Here is a 25997-nt window from a genome sequence, read left to right on the forward strand (position 1 = left end):
TTCTTATTTTCCCCATCCACTTCTCTTTTTTTGTTAGGACTTTTTTACTAATATGCTGCATATTTTACTGACTTATCTTGTTTACTTTAGCCAAGCCCCATGTGGGTTGAGATTTTAATTTATTTTATTATGCCTGTACTCTGAGCTATTCCTGGTCTAGAAGAATCTTTCAACAAATATTGGTGAGGTAGATGCAGGAGTGAGTGCTCAATGAAGGGTTGTGCTTATCAAGGCTTAGCCAGGTCACTGGCCAAGGCTGTGGGTTTCTTGTCCCTTGTCCAATAGAGGAAATTCTTCTAGCTGGGAGGCCCTACTTATTGGCTTTCTGCTCCCCCCAGGGCAAGGTGCTCACCTTCAGTTTGTGCTCATGCTCCTTGTTGACACGAGCAAGCAGCTGGGCTTTCCTTCTGTTGAGGGCATCAATGAGGGCGTCACACTGGGCCACCAGGCAGGCCTCAAACTCCACACTGTTCTCCTGCATGAGAGAGCACACACCTCAGCCATAGACACCTGTGTACCTCATGCACCAGAGAAACAGAGCCCCCCCATTTATGGGAAATTGCTACTGAGGGGGATGAAAAGTAACTCTGTCCTCAACACATATTTGGCATTTTAAACTAGCCAGGTATATTTAATTCTATAGTGCTAGTGTTTTGCTTTAAATTTAAATAGAAAAGGATAAATACTGCTTAATAAATTAATGTTTATAAAAAGGAAATCATCTCTGCTGTTTGAGTCATATTAAGTAAAGTGAAAGTTTAGTTTACAAAGTTGAACGTGAGTTCAGAGTGGACATGGAAGCTTGGCATAGGTCCATCTGTGTATGATGGAAGGTGGCATTCAGAAAGGCTGGTGCCAGAGGAAGTGGGGCATTGTTAGGGCAAAGATTATTAAATCTGGGGAAAGAAAGAAGATGGCAATGATCTTCAATATATATATAAAAAAAATGATAATAGAAGTTTATAAGAATAATGATAAGCAAAAGTACTTCCAACTTTATAAGGAAAGCAAATAGAAAGTGAAGGTAGATAATCTTATATGTAACAGGCATCACACTACTGTAAAAATAAGACAAGTACCAACAGTTCATGGAGTAAAGGGAACTATGTTCTAAACCATGAAATATAGCTTTGCCATGCTGTTTAAATTGAATGATGGATCTAATTTTTTACTTGATTTAGATCTGTACACGTTATAGGTATTTCTTTTAAGCAATTATCTCATTAAGTCCATTAAAGGTAGTCCTTTCAATAAGTTACTTTGCAATTTCAATTCTCAAACCATAATCTGAAAAAAAATTAATTTCCAGAAAACAAAAGCAGAGTACCACACATACACTGACAACTAAAAAAACAGCATCCAATTGAGTAAACTGTAAATCTTTGGGGGCTAGCAAGGAAGGAATAGCTTAGCCTATAAAATTTTAATTTATTCCCAAATATATAAAGAATTGTGTCTCTTAATAATCCTCTGGTAGCTATTTGGTAACTGCTTTCAAGTTCAAGGTCTTCTTTGTATATATAAGATGTGCATTAGTGATTGCTTGAGCAATGACTTCAATAAATGCTAAATTTTGCTTTTATGGCAACTGCGTTTGTGTTCTCAGAGAAGCCCTCTGGAAAGCATCATACAAGAGCTCTCTATGTTCCATGCAGGGTAATACTGGGAGGGAGTGGGGGAGTCTTCTTGTAGGCCCTGATTTAGAGCAGAAAGAAAGCTTTGCTCTGATGAAGTGGCGAGGCAGAGAGGCAAGCCTGGGGCTGCACATTTTATGCCAGCAAAAGCAAAGAAGGGACTGATTGATAAACTCTATTGCTTTGGAAAACAGAAGGAAGTGTATACTATTAGGTTGTTAGGGAATCAAAAGTTTTAACATGGGCATGCATGCCAAAAAATGGCAAAGAAATCACTGTGAGATGCTTTGAAAGGCTGGTTTACATTTAAAAGCCACTTCTGTCTTGACATGGATTAAATATTAGCTCAGAAAGCCTATTTACTGGAGGCCAGAGCTCAGGTTATTTCTGTGAGGCAAACCTCAAAACATAAGAATGGCAAATAGCACAGAAGGTCATTATTTTAGCATCTCATGCAGTTTATGGCTCCTTCCCCTTAGCTATATGGGAGAATTCATAAGCTCTCAAATGCTGTCTGATCAGTTAGGTCATTGTGTCCAAATAAGGCAATGTGAAATTCTAGTAAGCAGGGGTCATGGTTGAAGAATGCTTAACACCTGCTTAGGGGAAAAGAATTACTATAGGACCAGAAGGAAGGAAAGAAGAAAGGAGGGACTGAAAGGAAAGAAGTAAAGAACTGGGGAAGGGAAGATGGAAAGCAGAGTGAATACAGGTAGGTGATCTAAAAAGAAAAATGTGAACAATTTGTTACCATTAAATAAGATATTATTATTGCATGGTGTTTTGGGAACCTATAGAGTTAAAAAAAGAAAAAACCCTAAACAATAATGACTGAATTTATAGAGTCACATGACAGAGGCCTCTTTCCACAGCTCCATTAGTAGAGAATTAGACCTCAGCATGGAAGATAAATCATTCAGCGAACCAGGTTATGTTTCTGACTTGTTGGCAAAATGCAACACCTCAGGAAGGGGTAGCTTTAAAGTTGGTCTGTATGTGTCTTTGTACGTATTAGAAGAGACAGAAAAAATAAACAGGAATTCCCCACAACACATAAAAATAAACAGACAAAAGAGACAAACTTCCCCTTCCCCAGCTGCATCTTAACCCTTGAGGTTGTTCTACACTGCCAGTACCTGGATCTGCTGCACCATGTTGCGAAGCTGCACCAGAAACTCCTTGGCTTCTTTGGCCCTGTCTGACAGTCCATTTAGCGCCTGGGAGAGTTGACTCTGCAGAGACAAAGGAAACCATAAAGCTAAAATCACAGGAAGTGGTAACAAGGGGCTGTTTTGATCTAAGACCCAAGGGTCCTCCATTTGTACCTGACATTTGTACTTAACCGACATTTGTACATGAGAATTCTGGGAACAACAGCATCTGGACTCCTTCCATATATTCCTAAGTGGTTTTTCCCCTAAGGCAGTGAATACTTCCAACCATAGACCACTGCAGTCAAAAGCCCTCACCAGTTGACAGCTGCCCAGAATATCCTCATCTCTTTAAGTAATTATTTCAGGAATAATTTATTTAATGCCTATTATTTGCCAGGAATTTAAACAAAAGAACAGCAAGTCAGATGACTTGGCAATTATCAACATTTTTTTAATCCAAAGGGCTGTTGGGCTGGGGTTGGCAGAAAGAATTAGGGAGTGGAGAGCAGGTGAGGGAGGGAAGGGCTCGATCACTGATGAGCTATAAGTGTATAGATAAAGAGCGAGATGACATCTCCGTCATCTTCTTTCTCCCAAGTACAGCCCTGTTGCCCTAACTCCTCAACACGCCAGCCTCCTAAACCCAGGTGAATCTCATCCTGTGGGGATGCACTACTTCTGTTGGGGAAGGGTAATGTGGCTAGGTGAGCACTTGCTTTCTAGCCTCACTGTCTGCTGAATGGCCACAGGACATGTTGCTGATTGGTGACACCTAAGAGTGAGTCAAATGGGAGCTGGCAGAGTCTGAGAAAACTTCTGCTCTTCTACTGACATGGCCCCAGTGTGGCTGATGCAACCTCTTGCTTTTTGTTCCCACTGGACTGGATGGCAGATGCCTATGACACTCATGACAAGACCAGCATGGGAAGGGGGAGGGTTGGAAAGAGGAAGTCCTATGTCAGTGAGCCACACTTGAAATCTCCTGCCACTAGGCTTCTTGTTATATGGGGGGAAAAAGCTTTTAGTTAAGTCCCTATATTGGAGTTTTCTATTACTTGCAGCCATCCTACTGTACTGGATCCAAAATTCCTTCTTTTAGCTGCCTAAGCATTTCCTTCCATCCCTCCTCTAAACTACAGTGACAAACTCCCAATTCCCATAACACCTTCTTTGAAAACTGAAATCGACACTTCTTCTTGCCAATATAATGCTTCATCTAGTCTTTAAAAAAAGGACAAAGCCTTAAAACTATAACTCCTGGCCCAATTAATGCTTTTCTCTTGTATTTGCCCTATTAAGTACTAAGTCAGGCATTGAATCTTTTTAAAAATATGCAAGTCAAACACTTGGTGGAAATAATGTGGGATGGTAGAAGGAACACAGGCATTGGAAAGGTTCAGATTCTGGCTCTGTGCCTTACTAAGTTTGGCATTGAGAAAATTACCTCTGTTTGAGTTACTCCAATGGAAAAAAATGGGAATAATAATAATACTTTGTAGTTGGGTTGCTGTGAGAGTTTAACGCATTAATCCACGTGAAAGCTCCTGCTAGTAAAGGGTAGTAAGCAAGGGAACTCTTTGGCATTCACAAAGTCTTCCAGTTACTGGCTGTTCAACCTTCTAAACATAGTTTTACCTCATCCATAAAATGAGAAGTTGTATTGCAGGAGGTGTTGTGTCTAAAGCCCAGAACCTGCTGGCACAGGGCACATGCTGAATCCTGTTGATTGGAATATCCCTTCCTCACCTTCTTCCTGCTCACAGATACCTGCTGACTGAAAGGGGGGATTCTTGGGGCAGATTTGGAACAAGGTCAGTTGGAGGATACCCTTCATCCCCTATATGTTGATCTGGCACCCAGACACTGGGAGGCTAGACCCACAACTGAGTAAGAAAAAGCACCCAGGAGCCTATATTTGGGGTATAGGATACTTGACTGTTTATTACAAGGTCTCAGCTGCATCAAAATTTGGGGTAAAAGTTTTCTCCTTAAGAACTTTTTCCAGGGGATGAAGGAAGGAAGAGGGTCTCCTTACTGCCGAGACAATAAAATAAGAGATATATTCTAGAGGAGTTTTTTCATTGCTACTTTAGCACTTAGATCTCTTCTTTGCTGAATGAGTAGAAGTTTGTGGGGCTATCAGAGTTTCCTGCCTCTTTTTATTATTATAACATTACATAATATATAATATATTATAATCTATCCAATATATTTACATAACATATAAATATATTAATTAATCAATACATTAATGTATAATATATAAATATAATATTATAAAATTTATATTATACTGTATTAGTAAGATTGGAGGACAGAAGTCAAATTCATTCATGTACACAGAACTGAAGCTACCTGACTTCTTGTATTCTAGCCTTGCAATTAACTGTCTATATAATATAAATCAGATGTGACATCATAAAGAATTATTGACCCCACGGGTTGCATACTTAGAGAAAAATTATTGTGTAGCTGTAGAAGAATGCTGGCCTTATCCTCTCCCAGGATTTTATATAGCAAAACAATGAGTGAACAACAAAAATCAGTTCATTTGCAGATTTCCTCCTTTTGTGTCTATGTTTGGTGCCCAAAATGCCTGCTACCCGGCTAATGGCTGTTCTGATAAATAATTGCAATGTAAGATAAATACCAACTTGAAGCAATCAAGAAGGAGCCTGAAAAAATCCTGGTAACTATTTATCACCAGAAAATTCTCTTATTGGAGGGTTTATATTGCATTGCTTTTATAGGATAGTCTTTTGATCACATTTATAAGCTACAGCTTATGTAGAAGAACATTATTATAGATTGATTTTGTTTCCCAGAAGCATTTAAATTCCTGCCCTGTGCTAACAGATGTTCTGTATTCAGGACCACAGAGCAGTCCTGTAAATTTATTACTGAGAACATTGGAGATGCAAATATTTCGGGTGTGTTTTTGTTCTGGCATCATGCGGTCAGTCATTAGAGGCTGTTTATAATGTCTAGGTAATGATGTCCTGATTTCTTGGATATTTGTTTTCCAATTTTCTGAAAAGGTGTGATGATCAAAAAGCGAATGAGAGTGGAAAATGATGTAGCCAAAGAAGCACTGACAAATTTCAAGTCAAGTCCTCAGGGCATGCTCTGAATAACCAAGATCTCCCAGAAAAATGAACTGTTTAGAGTGTAAAGGAGAGAAACAAAGAACTCTGCCTCTTCCGTCTCTCCTTGCCTCTCTGGCTTTTCTCTTTCAACTTCCACCAAGACTCTAGCTCCCCTCGCCTCCCAGCGCATCGAATGTTACAGGAGATCAGGAGCTTCATCTGGGAGAGCACGTGGAGGATGTTTCAGGACCCATTATTATTTAGGCTTATGAAATGAGTAATAGAATTCACTCCATCCTGATCAGTTCCTTCCTTGCCCGTGCATCCGCCCAGCTGCCGAGCATGCCCAGATGGAAGACAGTGTCTCCTTTCCATTTCCTGCTGTAAACATTATTCATGTGTCATCTCTCCCTGCCACTTACTGCAAATATCTGACAGAGACAAATTGGGACAAATGAAAGGAAGCTTCCTGGCTGTCTGGAATCTAAAGTTACAGGCGAGGGATGGGTCAAAAACAGTCAACCCAAAGAATTGGTACAAAGTAGATGAGTCGGCAAGCAAGTTAGGACAGTGATGACCCAGAAAACAACCTTGCTGCTTCTCCCTGCAGCTTGTCACAGTGCAGCTGCTCAGGACTTACACCCGCACCACCTCCTTCCCAGGTACCAAAGTCAACTTAAAACAAGGAGCAAAGTGAGAATGGATGCAGTGTGATTCTGAAGGAAGCATCTTTCTCCTCCCCCTACCTGTCCCCCTGAGGATAACAATTTTTCTTGAAGAAATACTGATTTTTGAGTCTCACTACCTTACTGATATCATATGATGGAAAAGTAAGAGCAAGATATTAGAATAGTTACTATACATTGGCTATGTCTCGTAATTCAGGAACTCTGATGGGCCCTTTTAATATGACTTAATTGATCCCAATCACTACCCCACCATTTTGTGACGGTTCAGAGATGACATACCTGAGTTAACATTTTACTACTCCCACCTGGAAAAGCTGAACCACAAACCCCAGTCTGATTCCAAAATCATACTCTTTGCTTCAACTTCTCAAAAAGGAGAATTCTTTCCTACCCATTCAGGAAGAAATAAAAACAATGCATTATGAGAGTATATAGAACCAAAAGTGAACTGATGAGGGATCATGATTGAGTTTGAGGAATTTTATTATGCTTACAGACAGATAAACCATAAACCATAGCATGGCTACTCATGAAATGTTCAACGTATTTTTTCCTGTGTGGAGTTTTTTGGTGAATTTGAATAAAACCCCTGTCAAAGAAAGAACTCTCATGGGAGAGGGTCAGTGACTTGGATCCAATGCTGGCTTTATCCTACTGACCTGAGGCCTTGGGCAGGGACTGGGCTAGGGGAGGTAAAGGAATAAGAATTTACAGAGTGACTAGTACTTGGGGAACCTTTAAGCTGGGGTCGATGACCTTTGAGCTAAAATGTCTTTATTTTAAAAGATTTATTTATTTATGTGTACAAGAAATGGGGTACAGGCCAGAGGTACAGCAGTGAGAGGATTCACCAGAGACAGAGTGGGGAACAGAACAGGCAGTCTGACTGAAATACACTGCTGAGGGGAGCAGCAGGTGAGACAGGAGAGGTCTGCTATGGCATATGGGTCGCTCCCTGGCTGGCCAGCAATCGAATTTGCAGTGCAGAGTCTGTGGATTACTTCACAGTGCTGTGCTTAACGTGTTGCACCACCAAGGAGGCCCCTGTAGCTAAAATTTCTATTCTTCCCGCTTACACCTTTCCTGCCACCACAAAAGGATGTCTCTTATGGTGGAAGATCAATGCAGTTGGATGAGTAGAAGCCTCAGAGGCTGGAGATGCCAACTTGTCCAAGCCCAGCAGCAGGAATAGGGCAGTGGACAAGCTGTGATCTGCCAACTGATCGGTTGGGCCTGGGAACTGAATACACAGTCCAGTGTGTGTGTGAAATTGTACATGTGAATATGTGTGTGAATGCAAATATGGAACACGAAGAGTATGTGTGAGAAGATATGAGTGAAATATCGGGAAGCTCTTGGCTTTGGATACGGCATACCAGCCTTAAAAATGACCTCATGATTTATTAATTAATCAGCATTCATAGAGTTTCATCATGGGCCAAGCACAGTGATTCATGCTAGGAAAACAATGATAAAGAAAATAGACATAGTCTCTTCCTTTTAGGAGCCATTATTGTTCTCAAACATCACCATTCTGAGCTTGATAATGTCCATTTAAAGTTTTCTCCCATAGACTCTCTAACAAAGCAGAGGATCAAACTTCTAACTAATAAAAAAAATGTAACTTCTCTGCCTCTCAGGGAAAATGAGAAGTATTTGCTTTCCTAGCAAGACATAGATAGCTGTGACCAGAGTTCAGATTCCAGACACAGTCTGTGTAGTCTTTATCCACCACACTTCAGGTATTTCTACACCTTAGAGAGCAAACCATCAAACTGGAGATGCAAATAAGCAGGACAGATTTTTTTAAACTAAAATATAGGGAAGTCATGTTTTGCCTCAGAGCACAGAGAGGAGGGGAAAAAAAACAACTAGTGCCTCATTCAATGTTCAGAGCTTCTTGGGGAAAAATTGATTTGCCATATCTCTATGACTGGAAGCTATGAAAGTATTCATGCAGCAGTTGTGATCGAGGGCATGACACTTTAATATAGCAGCAGACACACAAGCTGCAAGGTGATTGCTACTTGGCCCGGGGCTCTGGCAGAGAGCATGCCTTTCTCTGTATGTTCTAAAACATGACCTCTGTGTTGTTAGGCAGTTGCTAAGTATTTGCAGCACGGGATTAAAAATATGCCTTCCTTGGGCTAAACCTTTGTATAAATATTGGGTTTTACAACCTAGAGATGGACTCTGGACAGAGCCCCTTTGTGCACATGCTGTCTTTTCTCTGGAGAATTCTAAGGTCCTAACCCTAGGCTCAGTCCTTTTCCAAGAAGCTGTTGGGTTTACAGATCTGGTATGTCATTCTTCCTTGTCTTAACAGTGTTAAGATAAGTAAAACAGATTTGATTTTATAAAATTTCAGTTCTCTATAGTATTTAAGCACCCCAGTAGAATCTCTCAATCACACTTATTTTCCAAAGTAAAATAGATAGAAACATATATTAGAAAAATATGTGACAAACTAAAGAAATGATTTTTAAAATACACAAATGCTTTAGAAGAGACTCAAGTGTTAAGTGCTAAGGCAGGAATGACTTCTTATCCATTCCTTTACATTTCTAATGATAAGAACTAAACAGCTAATGGGATCAAGATACTTTATTTCAGGAAAGAACGTTCTACCCCTTATTTCAGAAGCAGAAAATACACATTTCAGATAAGTCAGAAAATTAGAGAACTTAAACGAAGAAAATAAAATGCTCAGTCTCACCAGAGACACACTATTAAAAGACTGGATAATGAACCCTTCATGTTTATCTTTTGTGTCTTGTATATATTTATAGGCAAAATGTATGTCTTTATATAATGTGTTTCAACAAAATTGGTATCATGTCATATACCTATTGCTGTCTTGAAATCTGCCCTTTCCACTTAATATGCTATGCATATTTTCCAATCTGGCTAAATACATTACTGCCTCTTTTCAACAGTTACATAATACTTTGATACCGTTTACAATGTGACTGGAACTGTTTGAATGCTTTACACATATTATCTTTTCACAAAACTACCCACCAAAGGTGTATACTATTATTCAAATTTTTTATAGGTGAGAATTAAGGTAAGGGAGGCTAAGTGATCAAAAAACATAAAGCTGGGCCTCCCTGATGGCATAGAGGGTAAGTCTCAGTGCTATCACTGTGACTGCCTGAGTTTGGTCCCCAGCAAAGGAGCTAACCCACATATGGCACACCAGATGTCTCCTGGCCCTCCCACCACTCCCCTTGGCAGTGTATTTCAGTAAATCTGCCTGCTCTTCTTCCCACTCTGTCTCTGGTAAATCCTCTCACCACTCATACCTCTGGCCTACACCCCGTTCTTCTACGCAAAGATAAATAAATAAAATCTTTAAAAAAATCATAAAGCTGTTAAGAAATAGAACAGGGATTCAAAACAAAAAGCCTGTGGCCAGACTAAGCTGTAGGGTAATGTACCACATCATAAAATCTCATTTTTAATTTTGCATTTTAAAATTACTATGGTGCAGGGCTAAGTTTTTTCCAAAAGCTTCTTATTGATTGTTTTCTACTTAAGGTGTAAGTTCTCACTGGTATTATTTGTAAACCAATTAGAAGAGGTCTAGCCCATAGTGTGCTACCTAAGTTTGTTGAACAAATTAGCTTCTTCCAAATGCTGATGACTATCTGTGGATAAACCTGGCCTCTCATATGTGTTTGCTTACCAAAAGCCATAGGGTCAAAGAATGGAAAATGACCTGGAAGATCCAGCTAAGGTTTGCTGGAGAGGAAGTGAAATGGATTACTAGTTTTGGTAGATTATGGTCACATCTGGTTCACAAAATCTCTACTCTTTAGAATTTATAAGCATCACTTGTGGATAGGTACATGTATGTAATAGCTTGTGGTAAACATTCAATGGGCATATGAGAAGAATATATTCTTCTCTGATACAAGAGGGGATATATATAAAGATCATATGCATAATATAAAACTTTTTTATACATTAATTGAACTTGCTATCTTGGTTATTCAGATACCCTACATTCCTGATTAGTATTTGTCTATTTGAACTAGAATATGTTCAAACAAATAAAAGGACTGTGTTTTGATTGTGTTCTAATGTTATGTATTTCCAGGAGTTTTTAGTTTATGGAAACTGTGGCTTTCACTTTTGCTTAATCATCTGTACGCATTAATTATACCTTTTAACATTAGATTATAAGCTTCTTTCACTTAGTTATTTTTACCTTGAACTCCATTTCATCTGAAATTATTAGTTCTCTATTCTCTCCCTGTCTCACTTTCTTATAACTTTGCTTATCTTTTATTGTAAGACTATATTTGTCTTTGGATTTAGGCTCTCCACATTTACTTTATTAGTTGATATAGTCAACTTTATTTCATCTATTTTGTTTATATTTCTATTTGTTATAGTCTGTTTTTCTTCTTAAAAAACTTGTTTTTTAGTAGAGAGAAAAGGCAAGGAAATGGATTCTCCCCCAGAGCACCCAGCAGACAACTCAGCCCTGTATATTAGACTTTTAACCTACAGAACTTAAAGATATAAAAAACCATCTGTGTCCAGAGTTATGAAATTTTTGGTAATTTTCACAGCAGTAATAGAAACCTAATACACACAAGAAGGCATTCAGTTAAGAGTTTCATGCTTATTCCCTTTGGCAAGGGCCACACTGCTTCACATTGTGTTTAGTAAAACTGTTTAGACTAAGCATCTCCTGTTGGCCCTTTGAAATTGGAGGCGCTTTAGATGGAAAGCAAAATCCCACAAAAAATAAAAAGAATGTGGACCATTGCAACTTGTAGACACATTTCAAGGTTGAATTAAATATCAAGAGTTGACTATTCAGCTCTTTCCATACACATGGGGGGGGGGGTGTTTGAGGCATCTGACCTCCTGATAAAGTAGAAATTCTATGTGATGGATCTGCTCCAACAGCCCCAGGACTAAATCACCAACCATGATTGCTTCCCCACCAGGCTGTGGTCTGTTACTGAATTTCAATGACTTCTCAAAAATTGGGACAGGGAGTTCATTTTCAGTCTCTTCAGAGCAGGTGGCTGTTGTTCATTTCAGAAGGCTTATCTGATATGTGTTTTAGATATGAAAGTGTTCCTTTCCTACTTAAATCAGTTCATCAGCTTATAGTTTCCCTGAGATCTCTGTTGACTTGAACTTATACTTCATCTAAGAAAAACTCCTTTTATTTATCCCCAGATGTATGGGATCATTAGGATACTAGGAAATGTTAATAACAATATCTGAATTCTAATTCTGACTTCTGCTGTCTACAATACTGCTGCAGAGATTAGCATGATTTCTTTAAAAACAAAGGACACATGGACCTCCCTGGTGGTGGAGGGGTTAAAGACAGGGCTATCAAGCTATCCCAGCCACTGCAGCACAAGTTCAATCCCCAGCGGGCCAGGGAGCAAGCCACATGGCACAGCAGACCTCTCTGCCTCACCTGCTGCTCCCCTCAGCAATGTATTTCAGTAGATCTGCCTGTTCTGCTCCCTACTGTCTTTGGTGAATCCTCTCATCCCTTGTAACTCTGGTTAAAACCCCAGTTATTGTATGTATAAATAAATAAATCTTAAAGAAAAAAGGACATGTACAGAAAGATTTCCACAGTCCCCCTAGCCTGACATCTGTGTGCTAGTGAGGATGGAGAGGCTCACATGTTAGTGGAAGTTAAAATGGCAAAGCCAATTGGGAAGAGTAGCATTTTATAGCAAAGTTCAATATATACCTACACTACACAGGACTTGGATGAAATGCTCATAGCAGCTTTATTTATAATAGCCTCAAGCTAGAAACAGCCTACTATCTATCAACAATAATATGGATAAATAACTTGTATATAGTCATACAATGCAACACTGCTTAACAATAAAAGGTTCAGGGCAGTGATATACGCAAACCACACATTTAAAAACATTAGGTTGGATAAAAGAAGTCAGACATAGAAAAGTACATATTGTTATTATGCAAAGCTCAAAAATAGGCAGAACTAACCTGTGATGACAGAAGTCAGGAAAATGGGGACTTCTGGAAGTAGAGAAATAGACTAGAAGATGTCATGAAGAGATTCTCTGAGGTCGGGATATGTTTTATAGTTTGATTTGGTGGCTGAAATATTAAGTTTTTAAATTTAATCCTTAAATTAAAAAATACACATGTATGTAAAAGTTTATTTAGCTTAAGATTTGTATATTTTACTGTCAATAAATTTTGTTAAAAATAGACATTTCCTCCAAAGATACAGTTAATGTGTTTACTAAGATGCCATGTTGTGTTTTTTTTTTAAAGCATTTTTTCAGGTGGTCTTCTTTTTCCAATTGAAATCTCTAAATTTAAGTAGATATCCATAACACCCAATAGAAATATTTCACTTAATTTTCTTTAGGACTTGACATTGGGAGTCTTACACTCAGAGGCTGTTGCTGCCTGGAAAGAAGACTGTTAGCTCTCAATCTCTCAAGCCCTTTCCCTGGTCATGTTGCTGCTTTTTCTCTAGTGAAGGTACCCAGCAGCACCTGCAATCTAGTCAAATGGCAACTGGTAACCTAGTGTGTGTGCACTTTCACAGTGACAGGATTTTAATTTTTATGAAAGGTTGGGTTGAAGGTACCTTAGAAGGAAATGTGTGCCTATTTGAAAAATGACCATTCCTCAGAGGAGGCAGGAATGTTTGGAGTCATGGAGCAAGAAATAAAATGACACACCATTTCTGCCAGGATCTTCATTTACCCTTTGAATTTTCCCATCTTTTGGGAAGGCACAAATACCTTAAGGCTCGTAATTCACATGCATGCTACCTGATCAGCTCATGATGTCATAGCTTTGTAGCAAGAACTTGCGTACAGATGTGTTCTGTTCCTTTACTCTGATTATGAGCTTGAAGGGCAAGCAATCCTTTTGTACTGATGATAAAACCACATATTCCTTCTCTGAGAGCCCTAACATTTAATTTATTAAGTCTAAATATAAAGAAATTAAATTATTCTTAAAATAACTCTCCCTTCACTGCATTCCTTCAATTCCTGTGAGAACAAACTAAAACACAATATTAGTCTAATAAATGATCCTCTTTGTTGGCAAAAGAAAAACTCTTGGATATCTTAAATATCTAAAACATATTTAGGTCTCCATCCCACTACCCCCTTATCAAAAGGACTTTTAGGATCGGTATTTACAGCTCTGTTTCCATCCAAAATAAAATTCATAGTTATCATCAACATTGTTCAGAAAAGTGGATTTAAGCAATGTCTGATTTCTTTTCACCCTTTCTAACCTGCATTATTATCAATCTGTCTCCAAGCAAGTGAATTGCAGCTCCAACCTAGTGAAATGGGAATGGTTTCCATGACAGCAGATTTTTGCTCTGCTAGTTAGAATCTAAGATTTGACTCCCACAACCATGGGAATTGGTTGATTCTGTAAACGACTAAATAACTGTGCAATCATTTCCAAAGAAAGCCTGTGATAAGCTTGCATGAGTCAGGTTATGCGAGGTGACTGCTGAATCTGCCACTAACATCACAGACAGTGCAATATGCAGGGACATGCCTGTTTTGGACTGCAGCTCACTCCCCCACCCACCAAGCGCAGGCTACACAGCCTGGCCTTCTTGTGAATTCCGATGTTTTAATCCAAAGTGGAGGTAATAAATTTTAAAGCACCTCATAGCAAACCATAAGTGTTCATCCCCAATGTCTTTCCTTATTTTCACAAACTATTAGTTTCCTGAAGACAAGACTCCCAGAGTCATTCTTTAGGCACTCGGAATGGTGTAAATTTAAATGCTTATTATCTACTTCTCTGTTAAAATTAGGTGCTGTTATTGTACACGAGTACTCTTTCACTTTATCATCATCCCCCTTCTTAGTAATGTTTTATTTTATTAATTAAAAAATACAGAAACATGTCTAGGTTTTTCATTTTCATTTCACAACCTAAAATGATAAAGTATAAAGAATATTTTATAAACACATTTTCTGAATAACATTTATACAAATTAGAATCGTTTTCATTCTGAAAGTGGATTCCATTCCTGAATCCATTAAACCAAGTCTCTTTCTGAACAGTGGGACTAGAATCATTGCTGGGTCTGAAGTTGTACTTGAGGGAGGTATTACCCTCAACAGGAATCTTAGAAAGGAAAGTGTATGCACAGCTGATAAGCTACAACAATAATAATAAGCTTCAAAACAAAATTGCAGGGCCTCCCCAGTGGCGCAGCGGTTGAGCATTGGGTTGTGAAGCTGCCCGCGGGCTCTGCGGCGCCGGTTCGATCCCCGGCTGCTCCCCGGCCACCGGAGGAGGGTCCCACATGGCGCACAGACCTCTCCTGCCGCCCGCTGCTCCCCTCAGCAGTGTACTTCGGTCCTTCTGCCTGCTCTGCTCCCCGCTCTGGCTCTGGTGAATTCTCTCACCCTCCCGCACTTCTGACTGTACCCAGTGCATGTATAAACAAAACAAACAAATAAACAAATAAATAAAACATGCCTCTATAAAAAAATTGCAGCTTTTATAAGGATATAAATATTCAGGACTGTAATGAGGACCCTCTGCATAAACAAACATGATCACTGCATCAACTTCCTCTCACCCCAGTATGTTGATGCATTATGCTGTGAGCTGATATTCAAAAACCTCAGTACTCAGCCTGACATTGCCTCTACCCAGATAAGGGGCCAAATCTGGTAAAGTCTGCATGTCTGTTATGTGTGCCTTCCTTGCTCTGCAGGCTGTCCCCTGATGCCGACTCAGCTTTCGTCCTCCTCTCAAATCATAGGAAGAACCTGACATCAGTCACTGGTGACTGGTCTAATACCCACTACCCTTTCACTGATATTTATTCTTATTAAATTTTAATTTAAGCTAAATAGTTCCCTTTTACATCCTTTATTTCTAGTTGTCAAGTGAACGGTTTTGTAGTTAAGGGAATTTGCACTAATGTTGAGAAAAGTTTGGTGAGGAAAAGGGACTTTAAAATTATACAAGTTTTACCTTGTTGGCCAGAAAGGTAAACACTTCTCTCCTTCCAGCCCTCCCTTTGGGCATTTTCCTCCTTAGGTAAGAATAGATCGGTGCAGGTCATGAGGCCACTGGAGGCCACATATTGACAGGTGGGAGGGGAGGAACTGGAGGCACTTCATTGTGAGCTTTTTCTTTTTTTTAAAGATTTATTTATTTATGCACACAAGAACTAGGATACAGGCTGAGGTGCGGGGGCCAGGGGGTGGGGGTGGTGGTGTGTGAGAGGATTCACCAGAGACAGAGTGGGAACAGAACAGGCAGACTGACTGAAGTACACTGCTGAGGGGAGCGGTGGGCGAGTCAGGAGAGGTCTGCTGCGTCATGTGGGTAGGTCCCTGGCAGGCTGGGGATCAAACTTGTGCTGCAGAGGCTGCGGATAGCTTCATAGTACTGTGCTCAACCCCTTGTGTCACCAGGGAGGCCCATTGTGAGCTTTTACCAGGAGTCAAAACTCACCTGCTCTGGTACCAACCCAATCCACCTGACAACAGTTTTCTTCCAGACCTATCTCTAACTTTCTCTGGGTGAACAAGGGCTGGCCTTCTTTTCTTTTTTTCAGTGTCCTGTGATTATATATATATATATTTTTTTTTCCTAGCATAAAGCACTATCTACGTTCATCGTTAATAATGGTAGTGATATTGTGCTATTAGTGGCTAAATTTGCTTATATGAGATCCTAAAATGCATACATTATAATCTCCAATAGTGTTTCTACCTTTGAATTTCTAAGAATGTTATTAGAACCAATCATGAATATCTTATATAGAACTTCAGTTTCTGCTCATTTCTTCTTAGATATTTAAAATAACAGAACTCAGGTATGCTAATGGATAACTAATTGAAGTATGGAGAGAAGAGAGGTGTTGGGGAAGGAAGAAACCAGAGTGTGTAGACTGTGTGGTGTCCTGGTTAGAGTATAACTGAGCTAGCAAGTTGGTAGGAAGGCAGGCAGTGTGGGAAGAATAGAGAGAAGAGAAAGGTAAATATATATAAAACATGGAGAACAAATTAGAATCAAATATTAGACCATCTGGGATAGAATGTAAATGCTCAATGGCTGCATTAGTGCTCTTGATCAGTTTTATCTATGGCCCATCTGTGGACCCCCAAATAGGTAGTATTGTCTTAGCTAAGGCTAACCCTGAGGCACTAGAAGGGATCAAAGCCACAGAGGTTTTATATGAAAATTGGATAGGAAACCAAATATTAGGATTTACGACTTAGAGATCGTTTATGCGTTCTATAGCATTTGCACATGGTTAATAGAATGAGGCAGTTCAGTGATTACACGAATGCTTTTCAGTTCTTTGGTTTTAGAATGGAACTGAGAAGAGGTGGTAGTTTTGCAATATGTTAATGTAGGTGGAAATACATCCCCCAGAATTTCCTTTCCTGTGTGTCCAATTAGGGTAAGCACAAGAGAGATTCTTGTGGGAGATTTGGAGGGGGAAAGGGAATTAGCTGTTATTTCGTAACTCACACAAATTGTCATTTTTCTACTGGTTCAACTAGTTGGCACAAGGCAGCAGCTGAGTTAGAAAGTACTCCAACTTCCCACTGACCTTCCTTCAGTAATCTCTAATTCCTGGACTAGGTATGTGTGTGTGTGTGTGTGTGTGTAGTTCTATAACAAAAGCTCCAGATTTTACAGGATACCTGCATCATGTCATGCCAAGTTCAGAAGCAAGAACTGGGAGGGTTTCATTCCATCTTCACAGACAAGCTTGTGCTTGTTTCAGCCTTTTGTAGCTCTACTAATAAATCAACAAATTAGCTAACTAACTAACTGACTGACTGACTGACTGAAAATCTTAGTAGTTCTGCTTCTTTGATTGAACCCTGACTGATACAGAAGGATAAGAAGAGTTTGGAAACATTTAATTCTAGAATAAACAAATTAAGCCTTCTTTAATGACTGAGAACACTGAGACTAAGAAAATCAAATTAAAATGCAAATCAAAACTCATTAAGATACTACTCAGTAGGATGAATATAATAAAAATCACAGAATAAAAAGTATTGGATGTAGAGAAATACACTACTTGTGGGGATGTAAAATGATGTAGCACTTTGGAAAGTAGCTTGGCAATTCCTCAAAAAGTTCAACATAGAGGGCCTCCCCTGGTGGCACAGCGGTTGAGTGCTGGGCTGCGAAGCTGCCTGCAGCCTCCGCAGGTTCGATCCCTGGCCACCGGCCCCACATGGTGCGTAGACCTCTCCTGCCACGCCCAGTGCTCCCCTCAGCAGTGTGCTTCATCAGTCTGCCTGTTCTGTTCCCCGCTCTGGCTCTGGTGAATTCTCTCACCCTCCTGTGCTTCTGACTGTACCCAGTGCTTGTATAAATAAATAAATAAATCTTTACAGTTACCATATGACCCACAATTCTGCTCCTAGGTATATACATGAGAGAATTGAAAACATGGGTCTAAAAAAACATTTGTACAGAAATATTAATAGCAGCTATATTCACAGAAGTCAAATGCCTATCAACTAGTAAATGGATAGATGAAATGTAGTATATCCCTATGATAGAATATTATTCAGTAATAAAAAGTAATGTATCAATACTACTGATACATGTTACAATATGAATAAACATTGAAAACATTACACTGAACTAAAGATGCAAAGATTACACATTATATGATTCCATTTATCTGAAATAGCCACAATAGACAAGTCTGTAGATTAAGAGCCGCCAAGGGATGGGAGGAAAGGGAATAGAGATTGCTCATGATATAGTTTCTTCCTGGAATGATGAAAATATTCTAGATCCAGATAGAAGTGATGTTTACAACTGGTCCAACTGCTATGGAGAGCTGTATGGAGATTCCTCAACCTACTAAAGATAGAGCTTCCGTACGATCCAGCAATTCCACTCCTAGGTATTTCCCCAAAGGACACAGAAACATAATTCCAAAGAACACCTGCACCCCTATGTTTACAGCAGCACTATTTACAATAGCTAAGCTTTGGAAACAACCCAAATGCCCAAAAATAGATGACTGGATCAAGAAGATGTGGTCCATATACACCATGGAATATTACTCAGCATTCAAAAAAGATAAACACATGCAATTTGCAGCAACATGGATGGAGCTGGAAGGGATAATGCTCAGCAAAATAAGCCAGAAAGAAAAAGAAAAATACTGGATGGTCTCACTTATAGCAGGAATCTAGAAAACTTAAATAAGGGACCAGGAAAAAGAATAACTGTAAGAAAGAAAAAAATCAAAATCAACAAACAACTATTAACTCACTATGGGGGTGAGGGGCGGGGAAAGGAGGGATTGGGGTCAAAATAAGGGGGTTGCAATTGTATGGGGAATATAAAAATAAAATTTAAAAAAAGGAAGTAATGTTTACACAACAGGTCAATATGTTAAAACCTACTGAGCTATATGCTCACAAGCATACACTGCATGGTATGTGAATTTATCTTAGTAAAGTAATTATTGAAAAGTCAAACCAAAGCAGGGTTTCTGTTATATAAAATCAAATAAAATTTGATTTGTGGGCAATTCCATATTCATTATAAATTTATAGAAATCATGAAGTCTCAAAATAATTATTAAATTAGGGTTGTGTTTACTTAGAAGGAAAACTGATTTCCAGAAGTCAATAATCATTCACAGGAAACAAGTATTGCCAGACCAATATAACAGCATGGTGTTCAACAGGCATTTGAGCGAATCTAGCATAATATCCAGCATGATAACCTTGCAGAAAAGAAAACATGTGTACAGAAAAAGAAAAATTTAATTATATTATTATTTATTTGGGTAGGTCATAATTCGTTTAAATAATGAAGGCTTAATGCAGAGTTCTTCACCTCACTGATAGGGGTCATATTAAGTGTAATGATCTAAGAAACGTGGCCCAGAGGTGTACTGATGCTTTCTGTTACCTGTAGTAAGCATGACCATCATGGATCAAGTTGCTGCTAAATTCCTTAAATTAGCAGCCATAGATATTTATTACTTGGTTTCATCCCAAGGGCTTTCAAAAAAAGGACTGAACTATCATTTCATTAGTAATACAATTTACCTTGTACCCAGTGACATGGAAGGCAAGCCACCTTAGAAACACTTTATAGAATTTTAATTACTCTGAGATTTCAATCCTTTGATTTATCATCACTAAGATAGTGCTCCACTATTTCAAAAAGCTGCAAAGATGGTTGATTTTGTCATAAATGATTAACAAATTCAAAAGCAATGACTGAGTTAGATTCTGATCCATAAAATAAAAATCATCACACTTCAGATTTAACATTCACATTTACATTAACATAATTTAGTGTAAGCACCATTATGGGCTTTTCTTATTCTTTCATCAAGACTGAAAAGTTTGCACCTGCATCACTGTGACTTACAGTAATATGAATGCCTCTTAGCAGTTAGAATCTGTACATTCAGTGGAATCCTGCCCTTCCTAATCCTCCCAGAAACATTTATTACATTGCAGCCACACTGGTCTGAACAACTTGGGAATGGCCTGCAGAAGGAGCTACTATTCATTGTATTTTTCATTCTCTCATTGAACAAATACACACACACACACACACACACACACACACTGAACACCCACTCTGGGGTGAACACTTTTTCATATATTGGAGATATGATGAACAAAATGAGCTCCTGCCCTCATAGAGCTCACATTCTGCTGTGAGCAAAGATGATACCTGTCTATTTATGTCTACATATGCACAGGAAACTCTCCCTATGGAAGATTATGTTTTCAAAAAATGGTCCTATCTCTTTCTAGATTTACTTTTAACAATGTGACCTACAGGACAGGGGTCTATGCTTCTTCTTCTTGAATCTGGAGAGGTTCTTGGGATTGTCTCAATCAATGTAATACCACAGAAATGATCTGAAGTCCCTTTCAAGGCTAGGTCCTTAAAAGAATAAAGCTTTTTGGGCCTCCCCGGTGGCACAGCGATTGAGCGCTGGGTTGCAAAGCTGCCCGCAGCCTCTGCAGTGCCAGTTTGATCCTCAGCGCCAGTTTGATCCCTGGTCACTGGGTGAGGGGCCCACGTGGCACACAGACCTCTCCTGATGTCCCTGCTCCCCTAAGCAGTGTACTTCATCAGTCTGCCTGTTCTGTTCCCCACTCTGGCTCTGGTGAATTCTCTCACCTTCCCGTGCTTCTGACTGTACCCAGTGCTTGTATAAATAAATAAATAAATCTTTAAAAAAAAAAAAAAAGAATAAAGCTTTTCCCTGGTTTTTAGTCTTCTAATCTCACTCTCTCTCTTTCTCTCTCACGTCCATTCTCTCTCTCTCCCTCCCTCCCTCCCTCTTTTTTTAAGCTCTCTTTATCTCTCACTACTTGTTACTCCCTAGCTTTCTCTCATTCCCTCCCTCCTTGGTTTGTCCAAGGCCACTTGGAGGAGCTGTGGTTCTCTTAGCAAAATCACTACTATGGAGAAAGGATTGAAGAGAATTGGGGGTGAGTGGGGTGGAGGCAGGCAGGTGGCTGTGTGTTGAGGATGGGAGTTGGGAGATTTTTCCAGAAAGCACCCAGAAAGAGATGCATTCATGTAACTTGCCAATGTGTGTGCAATCAGCAGAGGAGCATAATGCATACAGCTAAATCATCCTAAACTTGGATTGCAAGTGAGTTGCAAATATGGGCACCCTGGAGAAAAGGATGGAACAGTCAAACAATCCAGACTCAAGATCTTTTGTATGACAGGCACAATGATCCAGCTACTAAATTCTATTATTATCCTTCTTTGGCTTGGCCTTTTAAATTAATTCTCTCAACATATACATTCAAACTCTTTAATATGGTGGAAAAAATACCTAAAAGTGTTGTAAAGCAAAGTACAAACTACCCAACACTTGGGGAGACCCTTTAAAAGTAACAAAAAAACCAAGGTCTGTGAACAAACTAGGAATTACTTTTTAGTTAATAACCACACTTCAAAACTTTTTTACCCCCACTATTAGGTGTCTGCTGGAATTCACTAACAGCCTTGTTCCTTGGTATTATTTATTTTTGTCTATTGCTGCTATTAGCAACATTTAATTTGTGAATCCCTACAGATTTGATTTTGAGTAGAAAGGAGACAGCAATTTCAATTACCTGAAGCAGAAAGTCAATCTGACATATTCTCACTCTTGAATGATATAAGCCCTTGACTTCCAAGTAAGAGTTTTGATGTAAGCACAGAGGTTGGCAAGATTCTATAACATTTAGTTTAGCTGCAGTCACTGTGCGCTCAGGCCCCATTACTTAAGCAGGTTCCTCTTCAGCCCTCAATCTTGGTCTCCAGGTACATACAGCATTGTCTATAAATCTCTAAGTGTTGAGAGCTAGGGTTCAGCAGGCCACCTCACTTTATTGGTGCACTGTGTAAGCCCCATACCTCATTTCTGACACTGAGAAAACTTGTCATTTTACTATCTTGTACTAACCCAATACACTCAGGTTTGAAAAGAACCCTGATCGATGCCTTGCACAGAGCACTTTTATATCACATTCATGAAACATCTTACTAATGATAAGATAAGTTTTTAGGTACTCTCACATTATTTACAAGTTTCTTAAGAGTCCCAATATGAGCCCAATTTTCAAGTGCTCATTTCCTCCAAGGCCCTGAGGGAAATTCTTCATTTCTTCCTAATACTTTTATTTTTTTTTTTTTTTTTTTTTTTTAAATAAATTTTATTGTTATATTCCCCATACAATTGCAGCCCCCCCATTCTGACCCCAATCCCTCCCCTCCCGCCCCCCTAAAAGTGTCTCTGGTTCATAGTTTTTTGTTGATTTTGATTTTCACTATCTTATAGTTATTCATTTTCCTGGTCCCTTATTTAAGTTTTCTAGATTCCTGCTATGAGTGAGACCATCCGGTATTTTTCTTTTTCTTTTTGGCTTATTTCGCTGAGCATGATCCCTTCCAGCACCATCCATGTTGCTGCAAATTGCATGTGTTTATCTTTTTTGAATGCTGAGTAATATTCCATGGTATATATGTACCACATCTTCTTGATCCAGTCATCTATTTTTGGGCATTTGGGTTGTTTCCAAAGCTTAGCTATTGTAAACAGTGCTGCTATAAACATAGGGGTGCAGGTGTTCTTTGGAATTGATGTTTCTGTGTCCTTTGGGTAAATACCTAGGAGTGGAATTGCTGGATCATATGGAAGCTCTATGTTTAGTAGGTCCAGAAATCTCCACACAGCTTTCCACAGTGGTTGGACCAGTTTGCACTCCCACCAACAGTGCAGAAGAGTTCCTTTTTCTCCACACCCTCGCCAACATTTGTTGTTGCTAGTTTTTTTAATATGTGCCATTCTCACTGGTGTAAGATGGTATCTCATGGTAGTTTTGATTTGCATTTCCCTGATGACAAGTGATGTTGAACATTTTTTCATATGCCTGTTGGCCATTTGCATTTCCTCTTCAGAGAAGTTTCTTTTAAGCTCTTCTGCCCATTTTTTGACTGGATTATTTTCTTTGTTGTTGTTGAGTCTCATCAGCTCTTTGCAGATTTTTGTGATCAGTCCTTTATCATTAGTGTTGGGTGCAAAAATGTTCTCCCAGTTGGTGGGGTTTCTCTTTGTTTTTGTTATTGTCTCTTTTGCTGTGCAAAAGCTCTTTAATTTGATGTAGTCCCAGCTGTTTATCTTTGCCTTCACTATCACTGCTTTGGGTGATGTGTCTGTAAAGATGTCTTTGATGTGCAAATCACGTAGTGTTTCGCCTATATTTCCTTCTATATATTTTATGGTTTCAGGTCTTATGTCTAGTTCTTTAATCCATTTTGAGTTGATTTTTGTGTATGGTGTGAGGTGGTGGTCAAGCTTCATTCTTTTGCATGTAGCGACCCAGTTTTCCCAGCACCATTTATTGAACAAACTTTCTTTGCTCCAATGCATATTCTTTGCTCCTTTGTCAAAGATTAGTTGACCATAAATCTGTGGGTTTATTTCTGGATTTTCTATTCGATTCCATTGGTCTGTATGTCTGTTCTTGTTCCAATACCATGCAGTTTTGATGATTATGGCTTTGTAGTATAGTTTGAAGTCTGGGAGTCTGATGCCTCCATTCCCTTCTTTTTTTTTCAGGAGAGCTTTGGCTATTCGGGGTTTTTTGTGATTCCATATGAATTTCATCAATAATTGTTCTATTTCTTTGAAGAATGACATTGAAATTTTGATTGGAATAGCATTGAATCTGTATATTGCTTTTGGAAGGATGGCCATTTTAATAATGTTTATTCTTCCAATCCATGAGCAGGGGATGTCTCTCCATTTCTTTGTGTCTTCTTCTATTTCTTTTAACAGTGTTTTATAGTTTTCTTTGTATAGGTCCTTTACCTCTTTTGTTAGATTTATTCCCAAATATTTGATTTTTTTTGTTTCAATAACAAAAGGGATGGTCTTTTTGATTTCTTCTTCTTCAGATTTATTGTTTGTGTATAGGAAGGCTACTGACTTTTGCGTGTTGATTTTGTATCCTGCCACTTTACTGAACTGATTGATGAGTTGAATTAGCTTTTCTGTGGAGTTTTTGGGGTTCTCTATATATAATATCATATCGTCTGCAAATAGTGATAGTTTGACTTCTTCTTTTCCTATTTGGATTCCTTGGATGTCTTTCTCTTGTCTTATTGCCCTGGCTAGGACTTCCAGTATTATATTGAAAAGCAATGGTGAGAGTGGACATCCTTGTCTTGTTCCAGATCTTAATGGAATTGCTTTCAGCTTTTCACCATTGAGAATGATACTGGCTGTTGGCTTGTCATAGATGGCCTTTATGATGTTGAGGTATGTTCCTTGTATCCCAAGAATTTCAAGGGCTTTTATCATGAATGGGTGTTGCACTTTGTCGAAAGCTTTCTCAGCATCTATTGATATTATCATATGGTTTTTATATTTCTTTTTGTTGATGTGTTGTATAACGTTGATTGATTTTCGGATGTTAAACCATCCTTGTGCCCCTGGAATGAATCCAACTTGGTCGTGGTGAATTATCTTATGGATACATTGTTGGATTCTGATAGCTAAAATTTTATTGAGGATTTTTGCATCAGTGTTCATTAGGGAGATTGGCCTGTAGTTTTCCTTTTTTGTGTTGTCCTTGTTCGGTTTTGGTATTAGTGTAATGTTGGCTTCATAAAACGTGTTTGGTATTGTCCCTTCCTTCTCAATTTTTTGGAAGAGTTTGTGAAGGATAGGCACTAATTCGTCTCTGAATGTTTGGTAGAATTCATTTGTAAATCCATCAGGTCCTGGGCTTTTGTTTTTGGGGAGGTTTTTTATTACCATTTCAATTTCGCTAGTTGTAATTGGTCTGTTTAGGTGTTCTATTTCTTCTTTATCTAGCTTTGGGTGATTGTAGAGTTGTAGGAATTTGTCCATCTCCTCTAGATTGTTGAACTTGTTTCCATATAACTGTTCATAGTAGTTACTGATTATTCTTTTGATTTCTGCTGTGTCCGTTGTGATTTCTCCTCTTTCATTGATGATCCTGTTTATTTGTGCTTTCTCCCTTTTTTCCTTTGTGAGCCTGGCTAGGGGTTTGTCTATTTTATTGATTTTTTCAAAGAACCAGCTCTTGGTTTCATTGATCTTTTGGATTGTTTTTTTAGTTTCAATTTCATTTATTTCTGCTTTGGTTTTTATTATTTCTTTTCTTCTACTGGTTTTGGGGTTTTTTTGTTGTTCTTTTTCTAGATCTTTGAGCTTCGAGATTAGGTTGTTTCTTTGCGTTCTTTCTTGTTTCTTGATGTGAGCTTCTATTGCTATATATTTTCCTCTTATTACTGCTTTTGCTGCATCCCATACATTTAGGATATTGGTGTCCTCCTTGTCGTTCAATTCAAAAAATTTTTTAATTTCTTCTTTGATCTCCTCATTAGTCCAATGGTCTTCCAGTAGTGTGGTTTTTAATCTCCATGAGGTAGGAAAGTTCCTTGCCTTCTTTTTATGGTTTATTTCTAGTTTGATGCCTTCATGGTCAGAAAAGATGGTTGATATGATTTCAATCTTGGTGTATCTGTTGATGTTTGTCTTGTGCCCCAGTATGTGATCGATCCTGGAGAATGATCCGTGTGCGCTTGAGAAAAATGTGTACTCCGTTTTTTTGGGGTTTAGTGTTCTATAGATGTCTGTTAAGCCCAATTGCTCTAGGTCCTTATTTAGAGCTTTAGTTTCTTTACTTATTTTTTGTCTTGTTGATCTATCCATTGTTGATAGTGGTGTGTTGAAGTCTCCCACTACGTATGTGTTTTCTCTGATGTCTGTTTTCAGAGAGGACAACAGTTGTCTGATATATTTTGGTGCTCCTTCGTTTGGTGAGTATATGTTAATGAGTGTTATTTCTTCTTGAAGTATTGTCCCCTTGATCATAATGTAGTGACCCTTGGGGTCTCTTTTTATCT

The 25997-nt window shown here is 38.8% G+C and overlaps 1 protein-coding gene across 24 annotated transcripts in view; it reads right to left on the minus strand.

Moving 5' to 3' along the window:
- Positions 1-25997, minus strand: part of TRIM9 (tripartite motif containing 9) — a gene marked incomplete at both ends in the record, with an annotated part of 98615 nt that overhangs the window by 40449 nt on the left and 32169 nt on the right. For 20 of the 24 annotated variants that reach the window (XM_084240767.1, XM_084240765.1, XM_084240766.1 and 17 more), the window contains 2 exons: positions 353-475; positions 2771-2866. The exons of 3 other annotated variants lie outside the window; for them this stretch is intronic. In XM_084240767.1, the coding sequence (XP_084096893.1) occupies positions 353-475; positions 2771-2866 (219 nt within the window). The remainder of the gene's footprint in view (positions 1-352; positions 476-2770; positions 2867-25997) is intronic. One more of the 24 variants, XM_084240758.1, reaches the window with a different exon arrangement.

Source organism: Talpa europaea (assembly GCF_964194135.1).
Source record: "Talpa europaea genome assembly, chromosome: 8".
Taxonomy (NCBI): Eukaryota; Metazoa; Chordata; class Mammalia; order Eulipotyphla; family Talpidae; genus Talpa; species Talpa europaea.